Source organism: Enhydra lutris, unplaced genomic scaffold, assembly GCF_002288905.1.
Source record: "Enhydra lutris kenyoni isolate GAN:26980312 unplaced genomic scaffold, ASM228890v2 scaffoldscaffold54, whole genome shotgun sequence".
NCBI lineage: Eukaryota > Metazoa > Chordata > Mammalia > Carnivora > Mustelidae > Enhydra > Enhydra lutris.
This window is the reverse complement of record NW_019154138.1, coordinates 1,762,366-1,781,260: the sequence shown is the minus strand read 5'-3', so window position 1 is coordinate 1,781,260 and position 18,895 is coordinate 1,762,366. Positions and strand designations below refer to the sequence as shown.

Below are 18,895 nucleotides of genomic sequence, written 5' to 3'. Positions count from 1 at the left end.
TGGCTCAGTCGGTTAACCATCTGCCTTCAGTTCAGGTCAGGATCCCAGGACCCTGGGGTGGAGCCCCACATTGGGTTCCCTGCTCAGTGGGGAGCCTGCTTCGCCCTCTGCCTCTCCCCATGGCTCGTGCTTTCTCTTGCTCATTCTCTCAAATAAATAAAAAAAAATATTAAAAAGAAAAAAAAAAGAAAATTTCCAGTTTCAGAAAGGGTATATTCCTGACAGAATTACAGACCACTGAAAACTGTCTACACACCAAGTTTTCTAGACTCTGAAAGGCCAGTAAGTGAAGTTGTATGTATAATGCTTTGTGACATAGAGCTAAACATACCAAGATGGTGGGGCCTACTAGTTAGCCATGAGGAACAGGCTAAAGAACTCATCTCATTCTGCTTCCTTTCTTCAAGCAGGAGAGTTTCATTCTTGTCACTCAATTAAAAACCTCCATGAACTATCAATATCAATACACTAATACTTTCTTCACATTCCTTTATTTATCTACTTGAATATTTATGCTACTATGTAAGACCATTCATTTCCAAGTGGAAATGTAAGCAGAGTTTAGGAGATGCCTTGTTCTTCTTTTTCAAACTAAGTAACCCAGTGGAATTATAGTTTCCTCGTACAGTTCATCTTCCAGCTCTCACAATTTTTGTGTTTGTCATCTCGCTTCTTCAGACTCCTCAGGAGAGTGCTCCTTTCCTGTTGTGTGCAGCTTCCAGCCATCTTAGCCCCTTCACACAGAACAATTTGTATCTCAGAGCACTCCTTAGAAAGTGATTCAACACAGTAATTTCAAAACTGTGTTTATCAGTACTTTGCCGTCAGTTTCTAACTGTACTACTGGTCTGCTGTATTAGCCAAGACAGGCCTTGGGTCGAAGCTGAGAATGTTTTCCCTGCTAGATGTCAAAGTGGGACACAAGCATCCCAACTCATTTGGTCATTCTATTTCCCAGAGGTACAGCCTTGTACCTCAATTTCCTTATCTGCTAAATCTTATTTAAAGAAATGGTTACTTTCTGCTGTAATAATGACATCAATCATGGAAATCAATCGCATAAATATGCAGATTGAAGGAGTGTTGAAAATATTTAATGAAAGACCTAATTCATAATAGGATATGTCTTCTGGGGCGCCTGGGTGGCTCACTTGGTTAAGCGTCTACCTTCGGCTCAGGTCATGATCCCAGGGTCCTAGGATCAAGCTCCATGTTGGGCTCTCGGCTCAGCAGAGAGCCTGCTTCTCCCTCTCCCTGCTGCTCCCCCTGCTTGTGCTCTGTCAAACAAATAAATAAAATCTTGAAAGAAAAAAAGAAAAAGAACATGTCTTCTAAAGTCTAGTTCATTCTTAACAGTTCGATAGTAGCTGCGCTGAAGGAGCCTTTGTGTACTAATCACTGCAACTTCCCACCGTTCATCCTCCCTGATTGACTGGAAGGAGTGATAACTGACTGAAACAATACATACATTCAACTCCGTGACCGTTCCAAGCCTCGGTCAATGCTCACAGTTTTAGTACCGTGTTATTTACTACTGTGGCCTCATGAGAGGGATCAAGGGTTTTACATCCATTCGACTGTGCTTTGCCGAGCATCCTGGGCTAGGTTCCATTACAGCTCATAGGGACATAAAAGTGAATACCTCTTGGAATTGACAGACTACTTAAGAACATTAGATAAAGGCACGATTCTACTCCAGCATGGGGAGACAGCAGGGTCTGTAACAAGTGCTTTCATCTACAGAGCCCTAAAGAGGCAGGGATCCCGTCTGGGGAGCAGGGACACGTGTCACAGAAGAGGCTGAGCGGCGTCTTAAAATATGAGTAAGAGTTGGCTGGGCAGAAAAGGTCCAGGAAGCCATCCAGAGACAGAGGATAGCAGGTGCCAAGGACTACAGACACAGTGGCCTTCTTTCCAGGGGCAAACAGGTCCCGCACTGAATGTGCAACCTGAACCATCAGGTGGCCGTGGGACGCACACAGGCTCGTCAGCAGTGACGCTTACACTGTAAACTGGTTCCTTTTCATTCTCCTACCAGTCTGTCAGTCGCAGTTATCCGCCTGCCGACTTCTTTCAAGTCTTTGTCCTAAGATCCTAAGCCGTGAGTTCATGACTATTCGATTTTTCTAGCTGTAAATTTACTTCCACAGCGTTTAGAAAAGAGCAGGTCACATCCCCTTCACCTGGCAAGGTGCCGGGGCCGACCACTGTCCTCTCTCAAAGCCACGTTAAATAGCCGCGGTGGCCTACCACTGCACCACAGAGAGCCAGCGGATTTCAGCCCCTTTCAGCAGAGCCTTTTCTTGGCAAAATCAGTTCATGGTGGGGCACCGGGCCAAGCTGAGTGTGCAGTGTGAGTGCCGGATAACATGGGTGTGTGCGGCCCAGCAGGTTTAAATGGAGCGGATGGGGGAATTTACCACCCTAATACCTGTGAGCATTTCACTAGCGTTTATACTCTGCCCATTTCCAGCACTTGATTTTATCTGTTTGAGAGGCAAGCACGCTGATGGAATCTCCCGGAATTCACCTTTGGATGCGTTTTATTCAAGATGCATTTATTTATTTTTTATTTTAAAAAAGACATTTATTCATTTATTTGGGCAGAGAGTGAAAAAGTGTGAGTAGGGGGAGGGGCAGAGAGGAAATGAGAGGGAAAAGCAGACTTCTCACTGAGCATGGAGTCCAGCCCACGGCTCAATCTCCCATTCCTAAGATCATGACTTGAGCCAAGATCAGGAGTCAGCATGGGACTGACTGAGCCATCCAGGCGCCCCTATTCAAGATGCTTTTAAAAATCTGCATGTCTATCTTTTTCTTCTTAATATTATTATTTTTCAGGGCAGTGACCTCTGGATAAGGACTCTTCACACACCACCGCAGGAGGCCAATGCTAAGACTTTAATACAGAATGTGCATGGGGTCAGGACTACTTAGAAAACACAATCTCAGGTCTGGCGGGCCGGACAGAACACAGACACTTAGGGCATGGATGACTGCATTTCTGAGGCTGAAAATTAAATTTATCCTGCAACGACTAGAGCTGACCTGTTCTTCTGATTATGTCACTACATTTATAATCTGTGAGTTTAAAGCTGTTACCCCTGGAGATTTTGGTCGACTCTAAGACGGGCCAGCTAGGATATGTGTCCAGTGATGTGGAGGCCTCTCCTGCTTTCACTAGGATGCAAATGACAACTGTAAGATTCTCTTTTCACCCTAAGGATGTTCACGTAACCAACCAATAAAAGTAATTACAACTGAGCTGACATTAACGACAATCTCCTGACTGACCAGAGCAAATAAGATTCAGTAATTGTCATTTGATTCCTGTGCCTTTCCTACTTTCTCTGCTGCTGGATGTGGTCCTGGCCCCGTGCTTCTGAGGAAGTACTCTCGGTACTAGGTGCTGTGGTCGCGCGCGCAGCACGACCGATGCCCAGGTGGCTATGGACACCCGCACCCACACCCACTCCTTCCCACCTTCTCTCCCAGGGCTGGAGAGCTTTCCTTTCCTTTCCTTAAAGTGAGTTTAACTGATCTTGTCTCTTTAGGAAATCTCATTGTATGGAAAAGGTGACTTATGATACTATTCCTAAATGTGAAATCTAAACTAAGTTCCTAGAACTCTTTTTTCAACCTGTTTAGGGAATTCTAAAGGGAATAAGAATGTGCCTTCTTCCCTTTGTTCCTCACTGGAAGTTCGCTAGGTCAGTCATACTTCTGGCACTAACATTTTTGTAGACTCCTCTTTGATGAGAGTGAAGAATAGTTAGGGGTGGTGAAGACTATTAAATGCAAGTAAAAAAATCAGGACTACAAAAACAATTAAAAACAAGGTTCTGTTTGTTGTTGTTGTTGTTGTTTTGGTGATTAGGGATGCTAATTTTTAGAGAGAAAGGGGGTGGCAGGAACTAGCATTTGTTCATTTTTTAGCATGTACCAGGTCCTGCGGTGGGTGTTTTATATTTATCAACTCACCCAACTCTAAAACCCACTTACCTAAACACATACATTCATTAGTCCCAACACATCCCACTCAAGGAGGCTGGGTTTATCACCTGCTGAGTGAGAGGCCTCCTTCTTCCTCCCTTCTCCTAACCCCCTGCTATGGAGGTTCCCCCACCTCCATTCCCTTCTCACTATTTTTTGCTTTCAAAACACTCCTCCCCTTCCTCCCCACCCTGCATCCTGCTATCATCCAAGGTGTCTGCAGCGAACAGCTGCTCCAAACAGCTGCTCCGCTGCTACCTGGCTTCTGTGCTCTCTGAACAGCTCCTCAATCCCAACAACGGTTTCCTCACCTCAACTCACCCACTCTCTCCCAGGTCCTTATCACAAGCAGAACTCCCACCACCTCTGATGGAGATCTGAATTCGAATGCTCCTACCCCCGATGACTTTCTTATCCCTCTAGTTCACTTGTCTTCAAGATCATCAACGCTGCCACTTTCACATTCTGCACCTGCTCTGTCCTGGCTTCACTTCTCTCCCGGGGCAAAGAACAAGCCTTTGTTCCATCATTATAATCATTTTCTTGTAAATAACTCACTATTCTTGCCCCTTTCCTCATTATACCCCACAAAGGGTATTCTCTGTTGCAAAAGACTTCATCCACACACACTGTGGATCCCATCCCAACTCACCTGCCCAAAGACTTTGTTCCCACTGTTTCTCCAGCAACATCCGTCCCACTCTCTACTGGACTGTTGTGATCAGCACACAGACCTCCACTTGCAAACATTCTCCCTGCGGTCCCCACACTCCCTTCCAGCCACCTCATTTCTTTGCAATCATTCACAGCCAACTTCTGAAAAGAGGAGCCTACACACTATTTCCTCACCTCCCATTCTTTCTTCCACACATCCCCAAATCTCCCATGCCCGCAACTCCCCTCTCAAAGGTCACTGACCTCCACGCTATCAAAACGAATATACAAACAGCAAACACATTTGGACGTTCCCTCCTTCTAGAGGGTTTCCCTCTTTGCTCTCATGGCAGCATAAAACCTGTTTCCCTCCAGCTGCCTGCTTGTCACTTTCAACTTTCTCTCTCTTTTTCTGAGAGCTCCTCTTCTTCTCCATGACCCCGAATGTTGGCATTTTTCAGGGCCTCCCTCAGGCTACCGGCTCTTCTGTGTATGCTTTCTCCTCTGGTGACCTCAGCATCTCTGGGACTTGAAATATCCTCTGTCTTTTGACAATTCATGCCTCCACCTTGGACCTCACTTCTGGGTCACAGGCCTACGTGTCCACATCTCCTTTCACGTGCCTCAAATGTTTCAAACTTAATATGTTCACCATCGCAGTCTTTCCCAATGAAGTAAATGGTACTGCCACACGAAAAACCTGTTGCTCCCTCCAGAAACGCAGAAGTTCCTTCTAATAACTGTTTCCTTTGTTCCCCGTATGTAAACTGTCAGCAAGCCCAAGTCTATCTCTAAACAATGTCTCAGATGGCGCCGGGGCAGTGACCCCCCCAATCTCAGTGCCACCTGCTTCTCTTCCTTATAGCAGCAATCTCAACTTACAGTTATGTGCTAAAATTATTTTCTCTATGGAAGTAAGCATCCTGAAGGGAGAGATCATACCTTGCCTGTTTACTACTGTGTGGCCTGCAGATCTCTAATACATTATCTATTGAGTGAATGAAACTCTTTCTAGAAGAAATGACAGACCCCAGACTTTTACCTTTATGGAGAATATAGGCATTTAAACCAAAAAAGAATATAGGCATTTAAACCAAAAAAGGGGCCTTACAACCTCAATTACTTCAACAAGTACTCCAACATTCCTAGTACAATTTCTCTCCACACTTTTTACCCAGGAGCACAGAAGAAGAGCGACAAAGGTTGGCCATGGAGCCTGAGAATGGAGACCCAGGTGTGCCAACGCTTTATCTGCCTCACATGAGAAAGAGATTACAGCTGTGGAGTCCATCAGGCTTGAACCATATCTCCATTCTGGCAAAAGCTGTGTCTTCTTGCAAGTTACTTAAGTGTTCTAAGCCTGTTTCCTCATCTGTTCTTGTAAAGCTGCCATGACTGAAGATTCAAGGATGTGTCACTTGTTAGAGGGTCTTCCATGGTGCCTGATACCTAACAGATACACACACAAAGTGGCCAAGAATCCCAGGCCGACTTCTCCCATTCCAAAGAACAGCACTATGCTGGTAAGAGTACAAATATGAATCTGACGTAGAGCAGATGTCTTTTTTTTTTTTTTTAAATGCCATCCTTTAAGCCACTCTCTTTTTTGCAGGGAAGGGAAGGAATTAGCTTGGTCGAACAGGGTACTGGAGAAGAGGAGAAAGAATTCTGGACTTGCCATCACCTGGTCTGAGCCTGAATACTGGCTTCACTATTTGCACCTTATCTGAATTTGCAGGACTCACTTAATCTCTTCAAGCTTCTTCCTGAATATAAAATGGAAGACTCCAGCACAGTGATGGCCCTCAGGGACAGTCAGACGATACAGAAATGTTTCTCAGAGATGCCAAAGCTCAGGCGAGGGTGGTCAAGCAGCTCGGGGCCGATGGTTCATCAGACCACTGGAGATAGAGACCGAAACCCTAGGCTACAGGGTGAATTCTCTCAAGTGTGGAAAAGATGAACAAAATGTTCCAAACTCCCAAACACGAGACCTTCTATTCTAAGATGCTATTTATAAAAGTCAAAAGGCTACTAGACTCTACCTTTCAGATTCATGTTGGCAAAAAGTGCTCAGATGCCTATAGGAAAATGAGTTTCTCCAATGATATCAAACAGAGCTGTTAAGCAGTGTTTACAAAATTTCTCGTTTCTCATTCTTTTGGCCAAAGCTCTAAGAATGTCAACAATGCTTCCAAATCTAAAAGCAGCAGAAATGACTGGGAGAGAAGGGGTATATGCAACAGAAATATGCATCAATCTTTGGTTGTTATCTGTTGTTCTAATTTGAATTCCCAAAGAACTGCTGGAACGTACTGTTCCGGAAAGCTTAGCAAAATAGCCCACTGGAAATGCAGGAGTCAGAACCTGTTTTCTTCTTCACTCTCAAAACCACTGCATTCTTACAAAACAGAAAAGCAAGTTTTGCTCACTTTCTCAAGCAAGGAAAAGTTTTGCCCCATTTCTTACAACACTTCAAAATTTAAATCCATGACATCTTAAGAATTCAAATAACCAATTTGTCTGATTCTACTGTTCAGGACCAGATTCACTGTTGGGAGTAAACAAGTTCTATTCTTGTAACAGAGTTCTGTAGAGAGGCTCATTAGCTTTAATGACCAGCTCAGAGTATAAACAGATAAACAAGATTGGTTTGGGACCATTTTTCCTCTCCACAATTTTAAGACTTGAGGAAAACCACATCTACTGGTAGTGATTTTGAATGTCAGAGGGAGAGATTATCTTCTGTGTAATTTATAATTTATCAGACTTATTCTTCTGAAAATCATTTTTTTCTTACACTGATAGGAGGTAATGGTAAAGCTTCTGAAGGAAGATGCTATGTTCAGTAGTGTAACAAAAATTTTTTCTAGTCACTGACCCATGCTAGCTCATAGAAGAATCCTATGGAATGTATCAAAATGCCTCAGCAGACACAGACTCAATACCTTTGGAAAAATCCAGCTGCCTCAACTAAGTCCTGGGGCTTAGGCCTTTCTGACTGGACATTCTGTCGTGAGGGACGGGGAGAAAAAAGGAAATAGGGCTGCATGGCTTTAATCCAAGGAGCTATTAGCAATGAAATGACAGATTTCCAAAGATGCAATCTCGGTCTGCAACAGGGTAGTCAGAAGTTAAAGCTAGGCTCACGTGTGCAGATATTTTATACTTAGGTTGCTTTCTTGCCACTGTCCCCCAAGACTCAGACAGCACACACAAAAAATCTGTAATTAGGAATTAATGGGAATATAGAATTTCTAAGGAGGAAAGTCAGAGACCCTGTTCTTAGAATGGAACTGGAGAACAAGAGAATAAGATCAGACTGAGTTTCCAGAAGAGGATGAGGCCAGGTCTCTGGCTCTCTGCAAAAACCTTACTTATTATCACACTGGGCACTAAAATTCAATACCTTGCAGAAAACAAGTTTCCAATCTCCCGACAAAATTCAGCCTCCCAAACCACCCAGTTCTGACTCTCCTCCAATCTGTGAAGCAGCGATCAGAGTAAATCGGAGGCCATAAACAAAGAAATGAGAATAGTCACCTCCATTTCATACATCGGGGGCCCAAGGATGTCTTTCAGAGCATGGAAATCAATCAAAATCGGCATTTCAGGTGGTAGGGCTAAGTCCGGAGTATCGCCGATAGATTCAGGTTTTGCATCTTCTAAGATGTGTTCTCTGCAACCTAAGAGAGAAAAATGTGTTTAGAATTCTCAGAGACTGGCAGGTTTGAAAATTCATTAGTAATATACATCAAACAGAAGCACAGCAGGCTTGAACAGATCAGTCACCTTTGTATGTTTATTCAGGCACAAAAATTTACCTCGTGATCTGTGGAACTCAGGAGAGATTCTATCTTTCAAGAGCCCCCAAAGGGTGATATAATGCACGTCTTGTTCATTTATTCTTACTTGTTTGTTGTCTCCCCCTCCCACTGCACATAAGCTCCAGCAAGACACGATCTTGCCTGTCTTCTTTTTTAACCCTTATATTCTTAAGCTGTGAACAATGCCTGGCCCTGCTCAACCTTAGAGGGCAGATACTGAAGGGTCACCTGAAATAGATTACCTTGTATAATTCTGTCAGAGCAATGGAACACAAAGCTTTCAACTCTCTCTTCAGAGGGGTCCCATCAGGTGTCCCATTTCCTGACAGGCAGCAAGAACTTGGATACAACGGATACCCATATAAGCAATGCTCGTACAGTTATCATTTCCAATAAACACAAGCATAACTGGCAGTGCCAGGGTAAAAGCATATGAAGCCTGGTCTGAGGCCCCCTTTAATAATACACTATTTCCGGGCGCCTGGGTGGCTCAGTGGGTTAAGCCGCTGCCTTCGGCTCAGGTCATGATCTCAGGGTCCTGGGATCGAGTCCCGCATCAGGCTCTCTGCTCAGCAGGGAGCCTGCTTCCCTCTCTCTCTCTGCCTGCCTCTCTACTTGTGATCTCTGTCAAATAAATAAATAAAATCTTTAAAAAAAAAAATAATACACTATTTCCTTGACCTGCCTAAGAGCCCTGGTTGCTGATGACCTGTCAGAGCCTACGCATACGAGGTTTGAGCCTCCACATACAAGGAGAGGAGCTAGCTCACCTATCAGACCACCTTTCTGCTGGTCTCTGTACTTCCAGTTTGAGGAAAGAAAAATGTTACTTAAGCCTCGTAGCCAGAAACCTAAAATGAATAGAGGTTTAAAATACATATGAAATATTTGTCTCTATTCATCTTCATTCCTAGTTTTGCTTTTCTTTTAGCTTTGTCATAACTCTTCCAGTTCTATCTCATGAAATGTTTTAAGATATCTTTATTACCTTTTTTTAAAAAACATATATACTTCTTTCTAGAAATGATTAATATAAACCATATAATAATGATAAACTTGCAATGTTTTATTTTTGGTACGATTCTCTCATGCTCGTATCTCAACAAGTTTTAAAAGAACTGTTTTTCACTAACTCCTTTCCTTCCAACAGTGATTCCTGAACATGTTTTATAATATCAGGCCCTCATTTTAGACTCCAAAGATAACTGGAAACATCCTTGGGGGGGGGTCCCTAAATGACCCCTGCCTAGAACAGCCTGGCTATGACCTTCTGGGTGAATGGCTCTCTTAGTCTGCTGGGCTCTATGGGGCTCCTCTTCAAGACTGAGTCACGAAAGATATGTGATGGAAACCAGGTAAGAGCTCAGATTTTCTGCCACTTGCTGCCTGTCAGACTCTCTGCCCAGCATTGAATTTTGCACTATCTCTACAGAGTTCCTGTGAGACTTAGAGAATTAAAGAGAAAACCCTTTAAGGATTGCAAAATGATGTTGTACCTTAAGTGTTAAGTCTTGAATTATAGGTCTTCTCACTGTCATTTCTTTGTAATGTCATTTCATCTTTCAAAGTTTGGATTCTAGGAAGTCTCCCCTGATCTTTCCAACTTCTAACAGCACTTACCTGCTTCTCTAAATCTAGCTCTCACTGGGTTACTTAGTAGCTTGTGGAAATGGGGGTTTTCTGCCTGCTGCCCTTTTTGCAGTCTATCTAAGCAGTAACAATGAGCAAAGGTGGAAAGGCACCCAAATGGCCAGGTTAGCTCCCTGTGGATCCCAAAGCAGAACAGAAAGCAGGTGTCATTGCTTCATTAAAATTAATGCACAGAAAAAAAAAAAGTGCTACCTGTCTAAGGTTACTACCATACCCTGAAAACGAATGGCTCTGAAACTTCAGCTGATGCACAGAAGAGGCTGTGAGGCTCTCTGGCCTGGTGCCTTTGGATGGGCCTTTCTGAGATCTAATTACTGTTGCTAGCCTGGAATTCATGATCACGGGAGGAAGTCAAGCTGGATGGGTGAAAGCCAATCCACAATTATGTAACTAATGCTTCAGGACAATCTCTTTCCAAGTGGAGTAGTGAACCCAGTGATTTAAGCACTAAGGAAGTGGCGGTGGGGACAGCATTTTTATCTTCTTCTTCTTTTTTTAAAAAATATTTTATTTATTTATTTGAGAGAGTGAGAGAACACAAGCAGGGGGAGTGGCAGACAGAAAGGGAGAGTGAGAAGCAGGCTCCCTGCCCTGCAGAAGTGGGACTAGATCCCAGGACCCTGAGATCATGACATGAGCAGAACGCAGATGCTTAACCAGGGAGAGCTATTTCTAATGCAACTATACCTCAAAAGATAAAAGATGGCCATTTCCATCAGGCTTTAAGCACAGCAACAGTGTTATAAAGAATTCAATAAACTCAGAACTAATCTGTGTTTTAAAATGTTCCATCATTACAACATGAGCCTAGAGAATAAAAAGCTCAAGCCAAAAAAAATGGTGCCAGCTAATTGGGAAAGACAGGCTAGCACTGGATTTTAAGTGCTAAGGACCTACATGTACTGCAAAGTGACAGTAAGGAAATAGAATTCAGAGAATTCACAGTTCGATTCCTCATTCAAACAACCAGAACGACATCATTTCACAAAGATGCCATTCAAGGCATGAAAACTCAGCTATAGGTGAACCCTCTGTGTCCTATGCATGAGCTTTCAAGCCCTCAGCTCTAGTGCCACCCTTCCCCCTCTGCTAGAGGGATCAGCACCCACAGAAGCCAGTGGCAGGGTCCCAAGGACTCACTACTGGCTCTGCCCCAGACTGTGGCATTCAAGTAAGGTGGACTTTTCAAGGCGAGGCAAACAACAACAATAAAGAAAGTTCAACCTCTCCCAACATAACACAAGCTCTGTCCCGCAAGTGCTTCTCTCTGGAACCACAGTCTTCATTATCTGTGCCCTTTTCTTGGGCAGAAACGGTGGTTCTTCAGATGGCTAAAGGACACATGAAAAGGACTGTTTCACCAAGCAGAAAAGTTGCTTACAGTAAGAGCAAGATACCATTTGCTGGTTACCAAATTAAACTCTAGCAAACGAGTTTAAGAAATGACAAAGATCACTGTTAAAGAAAGTGAAGAAATCTTCCCAAAGGCCGAGGTTATGGAAATATAAAGTGATTCAATCTTCCAGAAAATCCTCCCAAATAGTCAAACTCAGACCCAGTGGTCCTAGTTTGCAGGAATTTACCCTTAAGGACATAATCAGAAGTGCAGATGACTGTTGCGTAGGCAACACTTCAGACAACAAAGCTACGTGCTGCAAACTGACTGTAAGAGCAAAAATGAAACCCAATATAGGGGCGCCTGGGTGGCTCAGTGGGTTAAAGCCTCTGCCTTCGGCTCAGGTCATGATCCCGGGGTCCTGGGATCCAGCCCCGCATGAGGCTCTCTGCTCACAGCAGGGAGCCCGCTTCCCCCTCTCTCTCTCTCTGCCTGCCTCTCTGCCTACTTGTGATCTCTGTCTGTCAAATAAATAAAATCTTAAAAACAAAACAAAACAAAACAAAAAAAATGAAACCCAATATAAACACTCAACGTTAGGAACATAGTTAAATAACTGTGGTACAGCCATCAAAGAAAATACGACGCAGTCACTAAAATTGTTTCCCAAGTGTTTTTAAGTAATGTGAGAAAATTCTTTTGAAATGACATCAATCTGAGGAAAGAGGAGGATATACACTTTCACATGGCATGATTTTTACTAATATAACATAATAAAAATACACGTGAGAAATGAATAAAATAATATAGCCCAAAATGTTAAAGTTATTTCCTGAGTTATGAGATTAAGATTACATGGTGAAATAGTCAATGAGTAACAGTGTCCAATCCTGGCTCTGGCTTCCCAGTTGGCCCTGAAGAAAGTTACTTTACCCCTTTGTATCTGTTTTTCTAATCTGCGAAACCATAATAATTATAGTAACCTTCAGAGAGTCACTGGGAGAATTTAACAATGTTTAAAGCCAAAATATGTATAAATGGGAGGAAGTGAATTATAGAGTTGGAGAAATATTTCACACAGACCTCTAAAACTCCCAGATCTTACTCCATAGCTCCTTTTGCTGAAGAAAACAAAGTACCCTCTGCAACCTAATTCCACTCAGGGCCCCAGAGAGAGGGCTTCAACCACAATCACAGGACTGCTGGGAGCCACGTAAATTTAACAATTCTAAGAAAAACGAGAAAGATAACTAAATTCAAGATTCTTCCCTAGGTTATAATATACATTACTATTACATTCAATGCACCCAAATTTCCTTTACAAATAATCTAGAAGCATAGTCTTAAAAGTAATAAAGTACTATTAAACAGAGTTTGAGGGGCGCCTGGGTGACTCAGTTGGTTAAGCGTCTACCTTCGGCTAAGGTTATGATCCCAGGGTCCTTGGATTGAGACCCGCATCTGGCTCCCTGCTCAGCGAAGATCCTGCTTCTTCTTCTCCCTCTGCCTGCCACTCCCCCTGCTTGTGCTCGCTCTTTGTCAAATAAATAAATAAAATCTTAAAAAAAAAAAAACAACAGAGGTTGAAAAGAAAGGCCACGGAAAAATAAAATGAGAAGCTAGCTCAAACCTCACTCCACTTCAACTGTTTCTTCACTTCAAAGATAACACTGTTCTAAAAGTGGGAGGGAGCTGAAGTTCTTTTTGGTGATGCACTCTGCTCAGAGAGGTCTCCCAGGTCTTCTTTCATCCATGTTATCTGTCAGCCTGTGTAAGAGAACTGAATTCAGGATGCAGCCAGGATGGTCAGGGTATAACCAAGGAGTTTCACAGCATGAAGGCAGCAGATAAGCAAGCAGCACCTGGGGCACAAGCTGCACTGCGCTCCCTCTGCTCACCGGGCAGCCCCCTGGCAGCACAAGAACATGTGTGCGTGTGCTGCAGTGCCCTCCCTCAGGGGGCTAAGCCCGACTCTGGAGCTGCTATCACCCTGACCATTAGGAAAGGACTGTCTACAGCTACGAACTCCTCATAAGAAAGGATTAGGCTTTCCAGAGCAGCTGTCCCAAGGACACGATCAAGTGTTCTTTCCCACCCACTTTTCCTCTCTCAAAGGAGCATGATTTAAATGAATGCAGGCCCAAGAGCCCAAGAATCACTGTGGGAAGGAGGGAGAAAGGAAGATATTAAGAGGAAAGGTAAGGAGGTAGAAGAGAGGGGTATAATATCTCTGGAAACACCCAGGAACTTTGTATTAAAGGAAAAAAAAGTTTCTTGCCTTTTGAATAAATCTCATGGAAAACAGCATCTTTTGGTAGGTGAGCCAACCAATGGAAAGCAGCAGAGGCCAGGAACACAAAAAAGGTTACTAACATCAACAATTACCCAGAATGCAGAGGAAATGAAAATCTACCAAACCACAGATGCCCTAGGTTATTTATAATAATCTTTACTCCAGACAGAACATTTTAGTTGTCACTTACTATTCTCCATATTCTGCTTAACTTCAAGTAGGCACTACACTCTCGAGTGCCAGCTCATGAGTTCAAAAGTTACGCTGAGGCAGAGCAATAATAGGAACACTTTCATCTCGATAATGGAAAAAGTGTTCATTTTCACAAAGAGCTGGTTTCTAATGCTCTCGGGGTAGGGATAGAGGAGGTAAGGATGGAGTGTACCAGAATACTGTTAACTGCAGCCAGCAATGGCCAAGGCCCAAAACACAGAGTTAGTTCTCCAAAAAAATGAAAACTACCTGTTTCTGTCATATTAATACGTGTCTCTGAAATAGCTCCCTGAGAATGTTTGCATCTCATTCTGAGGCTTAGCAGAATTCAGGAAGAATCATGAATTCAAGATAGATAGGATAAAACCATGATATATAAAACTTTGAAAAGCCAGGAAGAAAGTCAAAGATCTGGCCCAACCCTCCATTTTTCACTCAATGAAACTGAGACCCAGAGAGGTTAAACCAATTGCCTTAAGTACACAGTAAATTACAGATAGTACCAGGATTAGTGGCTCCTGACCAAGGACACACTTTGTCCCAATTCTGCCTGTAGCTCAAGAGTTCCTCGACAAAACAAGGCAACGTGGTGGTAAATTTAGAGATCAGATTATTTTTTCCTAATTGAAAATAATCAATTGGTACTACAGACATAGATTCCCTTCTATGACTTTTGTCAAAACAACAACAACAACAACAACAACAAAACACAACAACCCCCAAACTGTGACAGACTTGGGGATGAGTGAAAACAGACAACTAGGTGTCCAGTGTATCCTTTTAGCTGGTCTGTGTCTTACTGCTTTTCAGCTATTTTTCAATTCTGTAAGCTGTAGAAACTGAGAGTAATGCAAATGATGCTCATCTGTAGAAATGGAAGTGAACTTTGTCCAAGAGAGGTGCAAATGATCCTCTCTCACTGTCTGATGAAGCTGGTTTTGCCAATGTCAGTATTCCTGATTGCCTACATACAGGTGTACTCCTGGATTCCCTGCAGAACCAACTGTAACATTTCACTGGTTGTCTCATTAACTAATGAATTAATCAAAATCTTTGACATATGGTCATTTTATACTTGTTTGATGGCAATGATTCTGCAGTTAAGAAATTATTATCCTGGGGTGCCCAGGTAGCTCAGTCGGTTAAGCATCCAACTTGTGATTTTGGCTCAGGTCATGATCTCACTGTGAGATGGAGATTTGTGTTGGGGGTGTGTGTCCACACTCAGCAGGGAGTCTGCTTGAGATTCTCTTCTCCCTTTGCCTGCCCCCCCCCATGTTCTCTCTCCAGAATATTAAAAAAAAGAAATTATTATCCTTTAACACTGTACAAAAACACTTTTTTCTAAGCAGTGACAGAGATTCCCAACAGTCAACTCTTAACCACTATGAGTAGCTGAGATATATATATATATGTACATATATATATACACACATATATATATTTTTTAAAAAATATTTTTAAAGGTTTTATTTATTTGTCAGAAAGAGAGACAGAGTACATGCATAAGCAGGGGGACTGGCAGGCAGAGGGAGAAGCAGGCTCCCTGCTGAGCAACAAACCCAATGCAGGACTTGATCGGCGGACCCTGGGATCGTGACCTGGGTCAAAGGCAGATGCTTAAACCAACTAAGCCACCCAGGCATCCCGCTAATATGTTTAGATTAAGAAGATCTTAGGGCCTCAGACACACACACAGATACATCAACTTGCTTTAGGTACAAAAATATGGAACTTCCCGGGGCGCCTGGGTGGCTCAGTGGGTTAAAGCCTCTGCCTTCGGCTCAGGTCATGATCTCAGGGTCCTGGGATCGAGCCCCACGTCAGGCTCTCTGCTCAGCAGGGAGCCTGCTTCCTCCTCTCTCTCTGCCTGCCTCTCTGCCTACTTGTGATCTCTGTCAATTAAATAAATAAAATCTTTAAAAAAATATGAAACTTCCCACTTTTATTATTCCTCCCTTTGGGCAGATCCTCAGAAATATCCAGTAGAAGTACAACTGACCTGCCTCACTTCCAAGAGGCCTTGGCGTCAGAGAACCTGGGTTTGTGGTCCAGCTCTTTCCACCTGTAAGCTCTGTGACTTCGGGAAATTTCCTTATTTTTTTTAAAAAGTGTTTTTATTACAGTAAAATATGTATCACATAGTATGGGTCATTTTAACGATCTGCGAGTACACAATTCAGTGGAATTAAATACATTCGCAACGCTGATATAACCATCACCACCATCCATACCCACAACTTTTCCATTATCTCAGCATAAACTCAGCAGCCATTAAATCCTAACTGCCCATCCTCCTCTCCCCTCTGTTTTACTTTTCTGTCTCTATGAATGTACCTATACTAGGTAGCTCACATTACATTGAACCATACAATATCTGTCCTTCTGTGTCAGGATGATTTCACGTGGCACGATGTTTTCTAGGTCTAGCCATTCTGCAGCAGCTATCAGATTTTCACTCCTTTCTACGGCTGCATAATGGCATGTGTTTACCACAGCTTGTTTATCCACTCATCATGGCCACCTGAGTTGATTCCATCTTCTGGCTCTTGTGAAGAATGCTGTCATGAACACTGGTATCTGTCTGGGTCCCTGTTTTCCACACTCTTGGATATATACCTAGAAGTCAAAGTGCTGGGTTATATGGTGGTTCTCTGTGTAACTTTCTGAAGTACTGATGAATGGGTTTCCACAGGAGCTGCACCATTTTATGTTCCCATCAGTTTCTCCACATCTGCACTGCTTTTTATTTTCCATTTTTTAAATTACAGATAATAAGTAGTATCACCGTGGTTCTCATGTTAGGCATCTTTCTGTGTGCTTAGTAGCCAGTTGTCTGTCTTCTTTGAAATGTCTATTCATGTCCTTTATTCATTTTTGAGTTGGGTTGCTTCTGCTGGTTAAGTTGTAGAGTTCATTATCTATTTCTGGATATCAATCCCTAATCAGATAAATGATTTGCATATATTTTCTTCCATTCTGTCAGTTTTTCTTTCTTAATAGTGTCTTCTGATGCACAAGAGTTTTTAATTTTGATGAAGTCCAACTAATTTCTTCTGTTGCCTGTGCTTTTGGTGTCATACGCATAAAATCATTGCCAAATCTAATGTTGTGAGGATTTCCCCCAATGTTTTATTCTTAAGCTCTTAAATTTTAGGTCACTGATCAAAGTTCAGTTAATTCCTGGGGCGCCTGGGTGGCTCAGTGGGTTGGGCCTCTGCCTTCAGCTCAAGTCATGATCTCAGGGTCCTGGGATCAAGCCCCACATTGGGCTCTCTGCTCAGAGGGGACCCTGTTTCCCCTTCTCTCTCTGCTGCCTCTCTGCCTACTTGTGATTCTCTCTCTGTCAAATAAATAAATAAAATCTTAAAAAAAAAAGTTTAGTTAATTCCTGTATTTATTTTAATTTTGTATTTATGTATTTAATTTTGTAAGGGCCCAACTTCATTCTTTTGCATGTGGATATCCAGTCTTTCCAGCACCATTTTTTAAAGGCTTTCCTTTCCTTACTGAATGGCATCCCTGATAAAAATTAATTGACCATATATGCGAGCCTTTACTTCTGTGCTCTTTATTCTATTCACTGGTCTATATATCTGTTCTTATGTCAGTACCATGCTGTCTTAATTAATGTAGCTTTATAAAAGATTCAAAGTTAGGAGGTGTGAATCCTCCACTTTGTTCTTCTTCTTTTTTTTTTTTTAAGATTTTATTTATTTATTTGACACAGACAGAGAAGTCACAAGTGGGCAGAGCAGCAGGCAGAGATAGAGGCGGAAGCAGGCTCCCCGCTAAGCAGGGAGCCCGATTTGGGGCTCGATCCCAGGAACCTGAGATCATGACCCGAGCTGAAGGCAGAGGCTTAACCCACTGAGCCACCCAGCTGGCCCCCACTTTGTTCTTTTTCAAGACTGTTCTGCGTATCTGGGGCCCACTTTAATTCCACATGAATTTGAAGATCAACTTATCCATATCTCTGAAAGAGACTATGGAAGTTTCAGAAGAGACTGCATTAAAATGGTAGATCTTGAAAAGTGAAGCAAGATGGCGGAAGAGTAGGAAACTGAAATAGCATTAGGTCCTGGGACTTCAGCTAGATAGTTATCAAACCATTCTGAACACCTACCAAACCAACAGAAGATAGAAGAGAGGACAGCAATTCTAGGAACAGAAAATCAACCACTTTTGGGAGGGTAGGACATTTGGAGAATGTCTGAAGCAACGGGAAGATAAACGGCAGGGGGAGGAGCTGGCTCCTGGCAAGCAGTGGAGCAGCAAAGCATAAAAACAGAACTTTTAGAAGTCTGCTCCACTGAGGGATGTTGCTCCTGAGGCTAAGTGGGGGTGGAGCCCTTGTAGGGACAGAGTGGTCTCAGGACCTGTAGGGTCACAGAAAGACTGGAGGTGTCTGAGTGAGGCAGAGCTGCCAGGTATTGGAGCAGGGAAGCTGGCTGCAGAGATGGAGCCGAGGTGGGGGCTCTCAGCTTGGGCTTACTTTAAACCATGATCCAAGGCACAGTCAGGCCACTGCTCTTCAAGCAGGGACCCCCACAAGTGGCAGATCCAAAGAGACCCCCTCCTTCCTCCTCCAGGAAGAGCAGCATAGGATCTGCACGGGATCCCAGAATCTGCTGGATTTGGAGACTCCAAACAGGGCAGCGCGCCAGAGATAGAAATGCTCAGTCACAGGCTAGATGAGCACAGAGCCTGGCCGGAGACCAGGGAGACGGGAGGGATCGTCTGCTTTTCTCTGAGGGCTCACTGAGGAGCGAGGGCCCGAGTTCTTGGCTCCTCTGGGCTGGAGACTGGGAGGCCATCATCGTCATTCCCGTCCTCCAAAGCTCTATGGAAAGTGTTCAGGGGACAAAAGCTACTGAGAGCGAACCCGATCAGATTACTTAGTCTGGCCCCTGGCAAGTGTGGTGCAAT

At 43.3% G+C, this 18,895-nt stretch overlaps 1 protein-coding gene across 3 annotated transcripts in view; it reads right to left on the bottom strand.

Annotated features, from left to right (window-relative positions):
- LOC111157324 (lon peptidase 2, peroxisomal) overlaps positions 1 to 18,895 on the bottom strand; it is a 123,317-nt gene that overhangs the window by 12,802 nt on the left and 91,620 nt on the right. For all 3 annotated transcript variants that reach the window (XM_022518640.1, XM_022518641.1, XM_022518642.1), the window contains one exon: positions 8,191 to 8,333. In XM_022518640.1, coding sequence (XP_022374348.1) covers positions 8,191 to 8,333 — 143 coding nt within the window. The remainder of the gene's footprint in view (positions 1 to 8,190; positions 8,334 to 18,895) is intronic.